The sequence below is a fragment of the Larimichthys crocea genome, chromosome III, assembly GCF_000972845.2.
Source record: "Larimichthys crocea isolate SSNF chromosome III, L_crocea_2.0, whole genome shotgun sequence".
Taxonomy (NCBI): Eukaryota; Metazoa; Chordata; class Actinopteri; family Sciaenidae; genus Larimichthys; species Larimichthys crocea.
Genome location: NC_040013.1, coordinates 7,093,449 through 7,109,328, shown reverse-complemented (window position 1 = coordinate 7,109,328; position 15,880 = coordinate 7,093,449). Strand labels below are relative to the sequence as shown.

Below are 15,880 nucleotides of genomic sequence, written 5' to 3'. Positions count from 1 at the left end.
GCATCCACCTCCCACCCCACCACCTCTACTCCATCACACACACACACACAGTCTTACTTTTTCCTCAAGAGCCTGCCTCCACAGCGCATAATCGCCGACAGTGAACGCTCGTGCACAGCCCCCCCCCTCAACCAGCCACCCCGCTGATTCATTCACAACTACAAAACTGCAGAAATACCCCCCACCCTCACATCCTGAAAGACTTCAGACTCTCTTCTCTTTTTTTTTTTTTATATATCCCCCCCTCGCATGCTCCGCCCACCAACCCATCGGCTAGCCGCCCACCTCACCCGCTTTGCCCCCCATCCCCACCCCAACCCCAACCCCCCATCCGCCTCCTCTTTTCTCCTCTCCACCCTCCCCACCACCACCTTTCTCCTTCTTCTCCTCTTAACTACTGGCTAGGAGTTAATGGACTGTTTTGGCTAGTCTCCAGACGGTGAGTGTCACCTCATTAGCCTATAGCGGCTCGCTCCCAGACTGCTCCTTGTGTGTGTGTGTGTGTGTGTGTGTGTTTGTGTGTGTGTGTGTGTGTGTAGGAGGAGGACTACAACGACGGAATGTCATTGGTTCTGTCCCCCCCCACCCCTCCCACCGCACACCCCCTTACCCTCTGCCTCTCCCCTTCCCACCACTACAATGAATGAGAAAACACGCATGCATAATTAAATCTATAGTCTCGTCCTCACTCCACCCTCCCTTCCCTCCTTCCTCCATAGCCGTGCATTAAAAAAAAAAAAAAAAAAAACGCTCCTCGCTTGGAAGTTTGCCATCGTGGAAAAAAAAACAAAAAAACGGTGTCTTCGAACCAGAGAGATGTGGCCAACCTTCCACCCTCATATGGACCTATTCTTTTTCACCCCGTCCCGTCGAATGGCAGGGTGGCAACAGCGGGCGAATGTAAATGCCACCCGGTCCTGCCAGTCAATTACGCAGCAACAAAGCTAATTGTTTGTTTGGTGCATACCAAAAAGATGCCGAGGTTGGCCATTGATGGGCCCATTGTTTCAACGCAGATGCAAAGTTCTTTTTTTCTCACAGGCTAGACTTGACGCTGATTAAACTTGTGAATGACGAGACCACACTTCAGCTAATCCGTGTGGACGGTTCTAAAACTATTTGAGGGCAGAATTTTTTTCATTATCAGTGAATCTGTGGATCGTTTTTTATTTTATTTTATTATTAATCAGCGAGTTGTTTAGTCTATAAAATTTCAGAAAAGAGTAAATTTCCCGGAGCTCAAAGTGAAGCTTTCCGATTGCTCGTTCAGACTTAGCAACAAATCCAAAGATGTTCAGTTTACAATAATTAAACCTGAGAAAGACGGCAACTCCTCACATTTGAGAACCGGCGAACATTTCGCGCATACTAAATGACTCGCATGATCAAAGTTGTTTCCATCCACAGCGTAAGTAATTTATCTCATCATATGTGCACTAAATGCAATAGATGGTGCCAGGTGCTTCGAAGGAGATTAAAAAAAAAGAAGAAAAAGTGAGAGGAAAGTGACGAGAATAGAAAGAATATCAAAGGATACAAAAAAAGGAAAAAAAGGAATGTAATAAATTTAAAAAAAAAGCGAAAAAGGAAAGGCTACATTGTGAGAAAAGGACAAACAGAGAGAGAGTGGGAGGAGGTGGAAACATTAAGTGGGGCGCAGAGTGCTGACTGGAGGCCAGCCTGCTCATTTTTCATGGGACAGATGAGCCACTGTGTCGCGTTGTGTTGTGTAGTTTGTCTGCAGCTCGGGCCGCTGACTGCATCGCACATGTACACGCACAGATCAGCTCGCCGCGGGATGCTGGGTGTGTTGCTCCTGTTAGTGCATGCGTGTATGTCAGTACGCGCGTGTGTGTGTGCGCACATGTAAGAGTGAGCTGCTTCCCGTGTTTGTATGCGTCCGTGCGGAGGTGCGCAAACTTTATTCCACAAATTAAAAAGGTGGGGAAGTTGAATTTAGATGGGTTAACCCTCATCTGCATCCTTGGTTTTGTGGCTGTGTATCCCTTTGTGCTTGCCAGGTTCTTCCTTCTCCTCTCCCGGACCGGTGTGGCTAATGATCCATCAGGCCATTCAGTCCCTTGTTCAAGGCCCACTCGCCACTGAATGCGCTCCCTCCCCGTCCACACTGTTTGGTGACCTCAATGAGGAGCCTGTTGTCCTCCCGGCTCGGTTAAAATGCTCTCCTCTTTTCACTGCCGTGAGAGTTTACTGAGGAGAAGGCGCAGAGACTCGGGAGGACAGAAAGAGTTGCCCGCTCTTTGCCGGCATTAGTATGCAACGATTAGAAACAAACACACAACTGATGATGCACGCTCGCGCACACACACACACACACACACACACCGAGGTGGCGGCAGTCACGTCGAGAGATGCACTCGTGCACAGAGAGATGCAAGCGAGCTGGGTCACACACACACACACACACACACACACACACACACTGTATGGCTTCTCATTGTTCTTGTCTGGGCTGGGATCCCACTTGATTCCATAAGTCTCAAAACCCTGACAGTCCTACTGTGTGTGTGTGTGTGTGTGTGTGTGTGTGTGTGTGTGTGTGTGTGTGTGTGTGTGTGTCCCCTCCTGCTCTATTGAACAAGTCTGTGGTGTCTGGTTTGGAGAAAAGAAGGCAAAATGTCATTGTTCTCACAGACGTTTCAACTTTGCCCCTCTCACTTTCTCCCTGCCTTTCTCCCTCTTTTTTCTCTTTCCGCCCGAGTGTGTGTGTGTGTACGTGTGTGTGCGTACGTGTGTGTGTAACTCATCCTACTGTACCTGCATTCCCCGTCAGTGGAAGTCATTTGATAGCGTAGCTATCCGGATTACCAGGTGCTCCTCTAAGCCAATAAGAAATACTTGCCTTGTTCCAATTATGAGATAATCATTACAGTGTCACACACAGTGTATAGGCACCATTGGGGGAAAGTAGTCATACTTTGTCAAAGGGAATACAATACTATCCATATCTGTCTGTGCAGAGGTATCACTGATAATGAAGCCAACAATTGAGCACAGAAGAGGTCGTAAAAGAGGCAATTTTCCATACTTGGTCCTCAAAATCTGTTGAACACCTAGCAAATACAGATAAGGTTGCTGAACCAGGAAGACGTTGAAGTTCATCCTCCTTGTGAGACAACGCCACCCCAAGATGGCGTTGAAGTTCATCCTCCTTGTGAGACAACGCCACCCCAAGATGGCGTCCCAATCGGGCCGGAGCGCTCGTTCCCCCCCCTTCTATATCGCTTTCTTTTTCGGCCAGGTCAGGTGCCAACCCTTCGCTGAGCACCATGAATCCGCATGAGTCCGAGCGAGGTGGGGGTCGAGAGAGGGGGGCGGGGGGGGTGGTAGCTGAGATGCCAGAATTTTGTGTGTGTGCGGGGAGGGGTCGTCGGCGGGGGGCATCGCCAGTTGGCAGGCTGGCACACAATGGCTGGCACGATAAGATCCTCCCTCTTCTGCGGGCAGATTTCCTCGCCCATATCTTTTGTTTGGCTTGTTTGGGTTGCGGCTCATCCTGATAAAGGCCACTTTGTTTAGACAACAAAGCGTGAGGGAGGGAGAGAAGAGAGAGATAGAGAGACAAAGAGATAGAAACAGAGAGAGAGAGAGAGAGAGAGAGAGGGGGCATTAAAAAAAAAAAAGGCGGCAAAGGGGGGGCAGTGCCAACACAGATGGAGACGTTAAAAGAAAGAAAGAGTGTTTTTAAAAAAAAGGAGGTATGAGGGGCAGAAATGAAGAAATTTGAAAGAAGTTACAGTGTGCACTTATTATCGGATAAGACGATATCGTCACGGATACACACTGAATGGTAGATATACACGGAGACGGGTATGAAAAGATACAATAGGGGACGGATAGTGTTGCAGGCGCAGGGACAGCGATAGACAGATAGCGAGGAGAAGAAAGAAAGAGATTTGGAGAAGAGAGCAGGTTCTGCCGGCTGTTGGAAGCCAGCCCGAGTAGTGTGAGGTCATCGACAAAGCTGTGAATGATAGAAACCAGGAGCACAGGAGGACACGGGACACACACACACACACATTCCATACCGGCACATGTACGGCCATTTATGCATACTGTCGAAGGCTTGCATGACCCTTGCTGCCGGGCACGCACATGCACGCACGCCGGCTGTGCATTTCCAAGGAAGGACAAACTGGAGTCTCCTGCAGCGAAACAGGAAAGACACTGAGCAGAAAGTCTGCTCGGCCACATCAAATATTTACTCAGGAGCAGCTGTATTGTCGAAACATTACGCATCGGAGCTGCTCCGTAATTAGGTCGATATTTTCTGCCCCTCTCCCCTCTCTCTGTTTCCCTACTTCTCCGGGAGTCCACCCCTCTCCACCTCTCCTCCACACTCCCCTCCCCTCGCCTCCCCAGGCTGCTGAAATGCGTCTTGGCTCGGGACCCATGCCTCTGGCAGCCAGAGTGCTATACATGTGCACAGAACCCCGCTCGGCATAAAATGGCTGCCAGACAGGCTTCTCCTCCTGAAATGTCGACAGCGGTATGCATCTGCAGGGTGTGCGCGTCGCGCGTGCGCACTTTTTTTTTTGTGTGTGTGTGTGTGTGGAGGATATCTGTACGTGTCTTGCAAGTGTTTGAGGGCCGGGGAACGTGCAACCGCCACTGTCCTTAAAAAAAAAAAAAAAGAAAGAAAGAAAGAAAAAGAAAGAAAGTTTCCCAAACTATGTGGCTAATTTAATCCACACTGTGTGTATGTGTGTGTGTATGTGCATGTGTTTTCCGCGCTTTAGTGGGAACAGAATGGGTATCATGCCAAAAAATGAGAGGGTGGGTTAGGGAGAGTGTGTGTGTGTGTGAGTGTTTTAGTGATTATAAATCCAGGCGAGCAACACACTTTGGGCGTGGAGAAACCTCACAAGCGCTGAGAAACTTTCTTGCCGAGCCAGATTTCTGTTGCCATTACCCCTAATTGCCCTAATCGTTACAGTGGTATGATAAGTATCCCACCGGACAAGAAGGTGTAAGAACTCGTGGACACATCCAAAATACCCACAAGCCCCCTCTGCTACTTTTCCCCCCCTCGCTTTCTTTTTCTTTTTTTCTGCTGAGTAACAGCAGATAATCTGAATCATACGTGGTACTGTTTTTTTCACTTCCTTCATGAACCGGTTTGTTTATTTAAACAAGTGGCCAGGACGGAGGGTGCCAAGAAATGTTGTTTTTGGAAAAGGGCCGTGTGTGTGTTTGGGTGTATGCATCCATGTGTGTGTGTGTGTGTGTGTGTGTGTGGTGTCTGGCCCTGTGATCGAGCCCTGCCAAGCTCCCAGGGCAAAGCCCAGCCTCCTCGACCGCAACTGTTTATTTACAGGTTACACTACTGTTTATTTGAAGACTATCGGATTGGCTGGGGCTCTGCACAGGACACCTTTTAGATACAGATGCCAGACCTCAGGATCCTAATATCCAACTTCTTTACTTTCAGCCTCCTTCTGAGCCTACCCTTTTTTTCAAGTTCGTATCAATTTAATCCAGAATTACCTTTTTTGTGACTTTAAAATAGAGATTTCATTTAAATACCTGTTGCGTGAGAAAAGCGACTCCATTTCAAATAAAGCGTGCGGTGTGTTTAATCACACCGAAGGCCTGACAAATGTGCAAGCACCGTTCTAAACGGCAAAATCGCTGTGAGAGAAGACGAAGGAGCACAAAGCTGCCCTCCCTGGGTCAAAGGTAAAATGTAATGCAACAGGGGAGGTGTTTCCAGCTCCGATGCAGACCTGGCAGATGCGCCATATGCTTGCATCCCACCTTGAGTCATCCAGGTGGTCTCTCCTGGTGCTACAGTGGGGGCCTCATGCTGGAAGATGCTGCCTGGGATCTCTAATTGCCACCGCCATCTGCTCTTTTTGTCATGGTTGCCTGTTCAGCCCTCGAAGAAGAAGGAGAAGGAGAAGAAGGGAAATTAAAAAAAACAAAAACACAAAAACTCTGATCCGATCTAAACGAACCGGCGCACCTCTCTCCCGCCTTTACCTCCTTGCTCCTCTTCCTCCCAGCATTAACCTCCCCTCTGCTCTCTCTCTCCTTCTCCGTCTGGGGTGCTCGACCCCCCCCACATCGCCCGTTTCTTTCCCTCTCAGCAGTTCTCAGGGCGCGAGCATAGAGTTGGCAGTCGTAACTAGACTGATGGATGACTCTGAAAGTGGCATGGGGGGTGGCGGTGGGAGAAGACAGGGAGACAAGGCCGCTGAGCTCCCTGCAATCACTTTATGGACATGTCCTGTGCCAAATCCACACAACCCTCCGCTCGCCCACAAAAGCTGCTTCACACACACTGCGTGTGTGTGTGTGTGTGTTTGTGTAGGGGGCAACTTCGGGGACTCGTTGCTTATTGGAGCAAGGCAAATGAAAAACTTGCAACTTGCTGAGGCCAACAACTTGTGTACAACTTGCAGTGTCATTGGGATAATAGTATTGAAATGATTAACGGAAACGCAGTTTGCAACGATCTTAATAACTGGTTTGTCGTTTAAGTGATTTATCAAAGACAAATGCTGATCATTTGCTCGGTCCCAGCTTCTCGAATTTGCAGCTTTTCTCTGTTTTGGATTGGCGATCAGACAAAACAAGCGATTTGATGATGTCACCTCGGGTTCGGGGGATTGTCATGGGCATATTTAACTCATTTCTTCTTTTTTTTTAAGACTCATAGACAAACAGAAGCAAGCAGTTATGAAAATAATCATTAGCTCCAGCCCCTTCAAACTGTTCTGCGTGTGCGCGCATAGAGATTTAACAGAGATCCCCTGAAACCTGTAAGACTACATGATGAGAAAACATGTTTTTTATGGTTTTAGGAAGCAGAACACAGGTATATTGTGAGATCATAACTTGTTCGTTACTCGCACATTTTTAGGGTTAAGATTACTGGGAAGAGGGAGATTTTTTTTTCCTCTTAACGTATGGTCCTGTTCCCTCCCTACTTTGTCATTGTTGAGCTTCGGCCAAGAACATTCTGTTTTTGCAGTGCTGTTTAATAGTCAAATTTAGGAGAGGGGGAACAAGAGAGAGAGAGGGAGAGACAGAGAGAGAGAGAGAGAACAAGAAAGGGATAAATCTTTCAACTTTTTTTCTTCTCTCTCGTCCACCCCCCTCTCTTTTTCCTTCTTCTCTCCGTTGCCTCTGTAACACAGCTCATGAGAGCTGCGGCAGGAAAAGGGGTGTTGCTGCAAGCCGAGGGTATCTGAGTTCACTGTCTTTAGCTTCTCGTCTCGCCTCGCTCACGTTAAAGGCGTAGATGATAATCTTCCTGCTGGTTCTCATTGTGCCCTCTCTGTCTCAGGGCATGTGTGGGCTTGGGCCACTTTGAATTATTATGGGGGTCCACTCAGACGCTGCTGTTCAACTGTTTCGGGCATGGCGGCAGTTCAGTTCTGCTCCATGTGTGATTGCGAGGCCTCGCTATGTTGAGTCATGTCTAACATGCAACCTGCAGCGATTTTACATAGTGAATTTTGATGTTTCGCAACTTTTACTGTTGGCTTGATGTAAAAAGGAACAAGACACCTGTGCCTGTCAGTGACCAACCAGAGCAGGAACTGCTGAGGAATGATAGGTACCCCTCCCAGTGAGGCTTGGAGGTAAAAGACGTCAGTCCGGGACATTTCATACCAAAGCCTGCGCACCGTAGCTGGTGGAAAGAATTCCACACATGTTTCCTTGTATTTCCCCGCCCCTCCTGTCTTCGTTTTATTCTGTGCTCGTACCTCGCACAGCAGGGCCGAACACATTCTGTACCAACACCAACCCCCCCTCTCCACCTCCAGCCCTTCCCAACACTCCCCCACCCTCTTTGAAAAATTACCCAGAGGTCTGCCGGTAAAAAACTTTTAGGCTATCCTGTATCAGACAGATTTCTTTTTTTTTCTTCCTCCCATTAATGATAATGCTGTTCAAACAAAACTGTCTTGTTTAATGTACAGTGGGTATGCAATCCTTCACTGAGTAGATAAGGAAAGAAACATTTAGGCACCCAGGAAGTCAGGAAATGCACTTTGTCTCGTTGAGTGTCTTGACAGAAGTTATTTCTTATTTTCTGTAGGAGACCAAACAAACTATAAATAAGATTTTTCTTTCAAAAATCTTTTTCCGATTTTACAGGAAAGAAATGTTTCCACTCAGCCACCACACTGTATTGGCTTGAAATAATCAATGCTGACAAGACAACCGTGTCTCAGTAAGATGGTATGTTATTGTCCTCTTGCTATACTAAGCCCCCCCCTCCCCTCCCATCTCTCTGTGTGTTTGCAGACTCGCAGCAGTCAGGAAGTCCCAGTAACAATGAGCCAGGCAAGAACCCTCTTCCAGGTATGTACTGTAGCATTCATCCTCCCTCCTCCCTCCTGTCATCGCTCTATTGTTCCTCAGCAGCTCACTCACTGTACAGCGTCCTATGCACACCATAACTTACTTTAGTTTGAATAGTGTTGAGCTGCTGCAAACCCGGTGACTTACAGTGAAAAAGAGCGAAGCCTTTGGAGTGAAAAGCAAACAAAATGTACTGTGGCAGCCTCAGGTGTGTACCAACTGTGGTTTCTTTTTTCTTTTGATAAAAACAGCAATTTTTGTGAATTAAACTTCATAGAAAGTAACAAAAAAAACTGACACAATTGCTGTAAATAATCATTTATTCTTTCCCTCCCACTGGCCGAGGCCATAGTTTTTTAACTTTGCACAGACAAAGGAGGAATAAAATTTAATAGGATCATTAAATTTGAATCGTCATCATCCCAGTGGCAACATCAAACACACGCAAAAAAAAAAAGGAATCAGACACACTAAAGGAAACGTTACAGCAGACTGTACCTTTGGCTGGCAGCTGAGTGTGTCAAGGTGAGCCAGCAAAGCCAAGCTGTGGAGAATATTCTCTGACAGCGCTGTTGTTCCCTGGACTGACCTGCACTGTGTCGTCACAATGTTGGAATGAAAATAGTTTGAGAAGTATAATTAGTTTTCTACCTCAAGAGCAGGTTCTGCTAATGCAGGTGCCAAAGAAAACATGCTAGAGAGCCAATGACTCAGGCCTTGGAGGCTCTCTGCAGTGGCACAGTTCCCCCCCCCGCGCAAAAAGCCGTTGGCTCACTGGAGACATTAGGCTTTGTAGGTGCCAATCGAGCTGCCCGCCTATCTGTCTGGCACGGCCTGAGCGCCCTTGGCACCGCATCAAAGCCGAGCCAGAATCATTTGGGTGTCAATAACTTGTCTGGCTGTTTTACTTGACTGACAGCCTCTGATTAGTGTTGCCTAGTCCTTCGCAAGTTCATACGGAATGCAACAAATGTGTCGGCGCTGCAGAAAGATATACAATCGTAATGATCATTTGTTGTGTCTAAAAATAGTTTTGTAAAAAAGAGGAGGGGGAAAGAAACAACCGCGTTGAAACAACCAGTTTCATGATTCCAAGCTGTGTGTATTTACGTTGGAAAGACTGAAGCAGTCTTACATTTCAAAATAATCTTCTATAAATACTTGAGTAATACTCCAGACTCTGTAAAGTGGATATTTCTTGCTGTGATACTGCGTCTGAGCATAACAGTTACATTTATTTGCGTATTTAATCGAAAATAGGCATCGCCCGCGGTTCTGCACGTTGTTCTGTCACTGCCTCCTCCTCCTCCTCACACACCTGTCCTGTCACTCTTTACTGTAGCACACAGACAGGTTTGGTGCTGTTAGATTAAACACCTCAACTGAAAAACAAAGTTTTTAAAAAAAGTGAACATTCTACAAATAAAATGTCATAGAAATAAGATGACTTAGATCCTTTGACCGCAGAAGTGCAAGCATGAAAGATATGAATCTGTATGTTTGTCTGTGATTAACTGATGAGTGCATGATAGTCCTCTTGTTTTTGCATGATCTTCTCTTCTAAAAAAAAAAAATGCTGGGCTTCCGCTGCTGAAAGAAGCTCTTGTTGTAATGGGTTTATATCTATATATATATATTATATATTATCTAGATATATATATATTATATATATATATATATATCTCAGGACATACAACCACATTTTGTAATGGAAGGAAAATGAACCAAAAAGGATCAATAGCTCATCCAAAATAATGCAGTGTTGTGGGGAATAATTGGGAGACGTATCGAACCGAATGTTGATTTCACATCAGCTCTAATTCCGTTGATGTCTCAATTGGCATGAAAGCATTAAATAAAAAAATAATAAAAAAACAAGCATGACGACAATCATTGAATGATTTTTTTTTCTTCTCTTCTGTGTCTGCAGTCTACTTGGAAGACAGCTTCATCAAATCAGGAGTCTTCAGTGTTACAGAACTGGTGCGAGTGTCCAGAAGTAAGTGCTTCTTTTTTCTTTTTTTTTTCTGAATGCCTTGCACACACACACACACACACACACACACACACACACACATGTTTTCAGTTATTCTTTCACTTATCATTAGTGATAGCTGGGCGGAGCTATGCTGGTAAATCATATGAGGACACAAAAAGTCCCGGTACTTACAAGAATGTTGAAGGTGTAAGTTTCCCTGCCCTAACAGGTGCAACAAAGTTAATACGAGTGTCAGTGAGATGTCAGTCAATCGTAGTTTCCACACGCCCAGACCTCTACGAGAAAAGGTATGATCAGGAAATATGAGTGAAAGCATCGGTGTGGGTGTGTAGGCTTTAAATCTGTCCTCAAGTTGTGCTCAGACTGATGTATTTCACCGTCTTCATGTAAACAAAAACAACTGATTCTTTGATTCGTGAGAATGTGCATTCACCCTCGCAGAAACAGTAGTAGTGTGGTAAATCCAGTTTGGCCAGTCTGCTTCGCAGTAAGAGCACGCTCGGCTGCGTAGCCGTCTGTACGAGCCTGTGTGCGTCTGTATAGACTTGTCTGGCGTCCGTAAAAGCCGTTGACGGTTGTTCTTCCAAGAGGCCTCCTTGTCCCTGATAGCCGAGTACACCCCGAGGCGCCGTTTACCTGTGCTGCCACTGAGCTGAGGCTGCGGCTCAGGAACATGCCTGAGGTGCACAAAGACCCCAGTCAACCCCGACAACCTGTGTTTAAAAGAAACATACCTGTGCTATGCTGTCTGTGGTCTAATTCACAGTCAGGAACACTTCAGTGCGGTTCAGTGTCAACGAACTAGGCTCAGAGGGGTTCAGTTAAGTCAAGAGCAATAAAACAGTTCCACTCAAATAAGTCATGAACACAATACTAAAATTAATTCACAACTATTTTGATAATTAATCGGTGATTTAAGTTGCAAAAAGGCAAGTTCTCTAAAGTGAGGATTTCAGCTTTTTTTGTGACAAGAATCTGAATATCGTTTTGGTTTTGGATCGCTTTGTTTGTTTCCGGGAAAATTCATTTTATACAACAAACAATTAGTCAAGAAAATAACTAATCGATAATGAAAATAATTAGCTCACAAGTTAATTTTGCGGCCATAAAAGTGATGATCTCTTGACGCTTCTTAGAGACGAGCAAGAATGTCAATGAATTTGTGAGTTTGTCCTATTTTTTAGTTTTTATGTTTGAAATCCTTAAAAAATTGTCAAACAAGACTCACCGTAAAGTCAAACCCTCAACTTGTTTTGTCCGTCAACATGTAAACGAACTGAGAAGCACATCTTGGTTTATCCTGCTGTATTAAAGTGTTTCTGATGTGGGAGCACAGACCCGGTTAACTGTCTCACACATCATTCTTTGAAAGGCAGAAGCCACTCGTTCCCGATGCTCAGAGACAGAAAATCCTTTGAAAGGCTGTGTTTTTGTTTAGTGTTTAATTCGCCCCCTGACCAGATGGCCGCTGCGCCGGCGTGTTTGCTCTCATGTGACCGAACCCGGTTCCACTAAAGCCGAGTTGGAATTTTAAAAAGGTCGACGGACACACAGGAATTGTCACTCACTCAGCCGGGTCACTCCCCGCGAAGATATCTAAGCAGCCGCTCGTCCGTCATCGCGCTTCTCTCCCAACTCTCTGGGCTGTTGAGACATTCTTTGAAGTCCATCAAAGGGAGCTGTGGAGTTCAAGGCTGACTTGCAATCCAGCATTTCGACGAGGACACTCATTAATGCAACAGGAGCCTTGGCCGCAAGTGTAAAAATATTTTGCCGACAGAAAATCTGGGCATGCACGGGCAAAGGAAACTCCTGGACTAAGGCAGAGAAGACACTTTTTTTTTTCTCTTCTCCCTTGTTTAATGAGATGAAATAATATGTGGGAGGAATAAGTGTGTGGCAAATGATTTGCACTGTTGTTTGTTTTACTGTTTTTTTAGGATGAAAGTCAAGGCGCAATTTACTAAATGAAATGACTGGCAGGGCAGGCAAGTGGCATCACAAATATTGTGCCGAGCCAAGAAGAGAGAAACCAGCAAAGAGATGGTTTGGAGAGGTGGTGGGGGGGGGGATCCTCAGCCATGAATGAAAAAAAAAAACAAAAACAAAACAATGGTGTTGCATTCAGTGTCCTCAGGCCGGATGCATTCCTTCACAGACAGCTCGTATGGGTAGCAGCGGGTAGGGGCCTTTGCCAGGGCTGCAGTCGGCTGCCAGGGCGGAGGCTGGCGGAGGGATCGTGCCAGTGGTGAACCTCAGACCACAACAGACGGCGCCACACACTCCATCCTCTCATCGACTCCAAACCAACCAACCGCTCGAGCTGCAGGCTGCCTCGCGGGCCACACACTGAAGAGAGAGAGACACATAGAGAGATAGAGGGGAGAGAGAGAGAGAGAGAGAGAGAGAGAGAGAGAGAGTGAGGATGGGTGGTGAAGTCCTTTTGTTCTGTAAACACTGGCCCGGCCTCCCTTGAAACAATATCCCTCACCTTGACCGCAGTGAGAAAAACAACACCTTTTCCACTGTAAATCACCATGGCAGGAGACTGCTGAGTATTATCCGCAGAGGAGCGGAGAAAATGATGATGATTGTGAATTTGGTTTCGTGTTTACTGAGATTTCCTTCAGATGCGGAGCTCATCCAGCATGTGATGTATCACAGATTATTCTAATTAGGAACAAATGGCCTGCTTTTGGTGCAGCAATAGAATAAACCACTGTCTTTCTTGCTATATATCTACATATTTAGTGTCTCTCCTTAGTGCCATATGTAAATAAAACTGGATTCATAATAATAATAATTGGAATAAAATAGAGATTCATCCAGACATTAAAAATGCAGCTACAGTAAAGTTTTGCCTGTGAAAATGTGCTTACCTGCAGCCGCACACGACCACTTTCGGAAGCAGTGACTTGTTAATCAGCGCTCAGCAGAAATGCCTGTAATGGTCAGACAGTTAACCTGTGAATAGGGAGCGCTTAATTTGATACACAGGGCCTCTAAACACAAAGCGTCAATAACAGTCCGTCAAGCTATTGTGCAATTAATTGTGCGTCTCTAGATGCAACGATAGGGAAATAGACAGGCACTCAGTCTGACAGCACTGCTGACATTGAACTCCTTCTTTGCGGTGATAGCAGCCTGACTGTCTCTTCTTTGTTTCGTTTTTTTTTTTCTCTCTCTCTCTCTCTGTGTCCTCTACAGTGCCCATCACCCACGGTGCTGTAAACTTCTCCATGGCCGACATGCCCAGCCAACCCTACTATCACGACCTGAACTCCAGCGTGGGGCTGCATCGCTCCCTGTCCTCCCCTCCTGGCAGGTCAGTACAACAGGAAAACAAGCTTTTTGGACAAAGTCCATCTATTATATCATCATCGCACACTGACATTGTATTCTTTTACGATATTAATATTAACTTCAGTCAAGGGCGGTACATGACCCTGTGTTGATATGGAGCTGAAGTCAACCGTTACGTCAGACGTTTTCTTAAATTTATAAAGTTGCTTATTTGCTCTTTTACGAGGAGAAGATAAACACAACTCGACAATACTGGAAACGGGGCTACAGCTACCCTGGCTCTGTCCAAATATATGTAAAATAAATAAAAGAATTGCATAAAAACTGTAAATAAAAATAAAAAAATAAAATACCGTCATACAGAGCCAGGCAAGCTAACTGTTTCTCCCTGTTTCCAGTCTTTTATCCTAAGCTAAGCTAAGCTAAGCTAAGCTAAGCTAACCATCTCCTTGCGTTAGCTTCATATCTTAACTCCTGGCCACAGAGTAAATATGTGTATTCTCTCGACATGTCAAACTAATCCTTTAACCAAACATTCACACAGTGCACACAAAAATCCACTCCACACTGCCCAATATCACACCAGGCGCCATCTTGTAGTCTTTAAAAAATGATAACACCAAAGATGACTGTGGCTGTGCTAAACTATAAACTTCTCCATGTTCTGCAGCAAAAGGCCCAAAACTGTCAGCATGGACGAGAATATGGACACCAGCCCAACAGGGCCTGACTTCTACTCGTCACCCAGCTCACCGGCCAGCAGTCGGGCAAACTGGCACGATCGAGATGGAGGTGATTTTCCTGGGGTTTTTTTGGGGGGGGGACCATGTTTATTTAGGTCCGTCAGGCATCGATGCACTTTGGCAGTTAACACCCATCATCTCATTCATACAGTTAGACAAACACTCAGAGCAAAGGACCGACCCTGCTCTGCAACATTCTCACACAGCTCAGGTGATGCATGGCAGCATGTTGACAGGACTTAACAAAGGATGCGATTGCGTTACTTGTTTTATCCTCATCGCATGCAAATAGACACTATCAAAGCGGACGCGTCGCGTTGTGTTATTGACAGCAGCTGAACTCTTGTTTAACTCTCGGCCTTGTCATGAGTTACTGTACATCAATACCGCCACCCGTTTCGCTGGGTCTGGACTGCATCTGGTTTCTTTGCATACGAACCTGTTCAACTCTCTTAAAATACATACCATGACAGAGATAGTCACACCTGTCACTTAACGAAAGGAAACACTGGCTTCCGCTATGCAAATGTTATGAGGACAAATTGTTCCAGCCGATATGTGCTATTCTGTGTCTAAAATAATGGCAGCACTTTCATAACTGAAAGTTAGAGTAGGGTGTATTCATATGAACGGATAACTGAAACACCTTGTGAGTGACTGAGAGAAATTCCTGTTTATAAACCCGCAGGGAAAATGTGTCAGATGATCTCTCCTCAGGAAATCAGGCCATACATCTTGGCTGAACTTGAGAGAAATTCCCCATCTGTAGACTTTTGATGATCGTGTGCAAACTTCTAAGGTACACGACTGGTTAGAAGGGAATTAAGAAATAAAGCTCACCTAATGAGCTCAATCATAGGGCTTATTGGATCCGGAAAAAAACAAAAGAAAGGAAAGGTAGAGGTGTGTGTATCAAAGGGAAAAAAAAAGTGTTGAAGTCTCGCACGCGTGCTTCTGCTCAAGAGAGAAAGTGAGACCCTCGCGGGACAGCTTGCATGTCTCATTATGTTGTCTCCCGGTGCAGAGCAGAGCCCGTCGCCCCTTTTAATTAAGGCCTCACTGTCCCGTGTTTCCGGATCATTCTTACTCTCTGCTGACTTCTTTCCACACTCTGCTGCTCGCGCTGCCTCTGGATTTCACCCTCAGAGATGGTAGTAAACGTTTTGCTCGAGTGTGACAGACAAAATGATTTCCTCAAGCAAGGCGTGCTGTCATTTTACCTTTTTTTTAAAAAAACTTTATTCACATTCTTGTTTTTTCACTTTCTATCCAGCCCTCTCCTTTTTTTTTTTTTTTATTGTAATATAATAAGTAGGAAGGCTGAGAGAGGAAAACACCAGATTATACACAACAGGCACAGCACTGGTGGGATTCAACCACAGCCCAATGTGGGTACATGAAATTTTAGCCTGTCCCATTGCACATGGCCTGAAGTATTGCTCAGCGTAAACTTAGACACTTTGGGGCGAGGAGAAAGGGAAAGCAGTGGGTAGGAAAC

General features: G+C 45.7%; 1 protein-coding gene across 7 annotated transcripts in view; it reads left to right on the top strand.

The window, feature by feature from the left end:
* LOC104937746 (nuclear factor 1 B-type) overlaps positions 1-15,880 on the top strand; it is a 69,428-nt gene that overhangs the window by 33,475 nt on the left and 20,073 nt on the right. For 6 of the 7 annotated variants that reach the window (XM_027278210.1, XM_019279407.2, XM_019279405.2 and 3 more), the window contains exons 3-6: positions 8,281-8,337; positions 10,268-10,336; positions 13,544-13,661; positions 14,310-14,431. In XM_027278210.1, coding sequence (XP_027134011.1) covers positions 8,281-8,337; positions 10,268-10,336; positions 13,544-13,661; positions 14,310-14,431 — 366 coding nt within the window. The remainder of the gene's footprint in view (positions 1-8,280; positions 8,338-10,267; positions 10,337-13,543; positions 13,662-14,309; positions 14,432-15,880) is intronic. The other variant, XM_019279408.2, reaches the window with a different exon arrangement.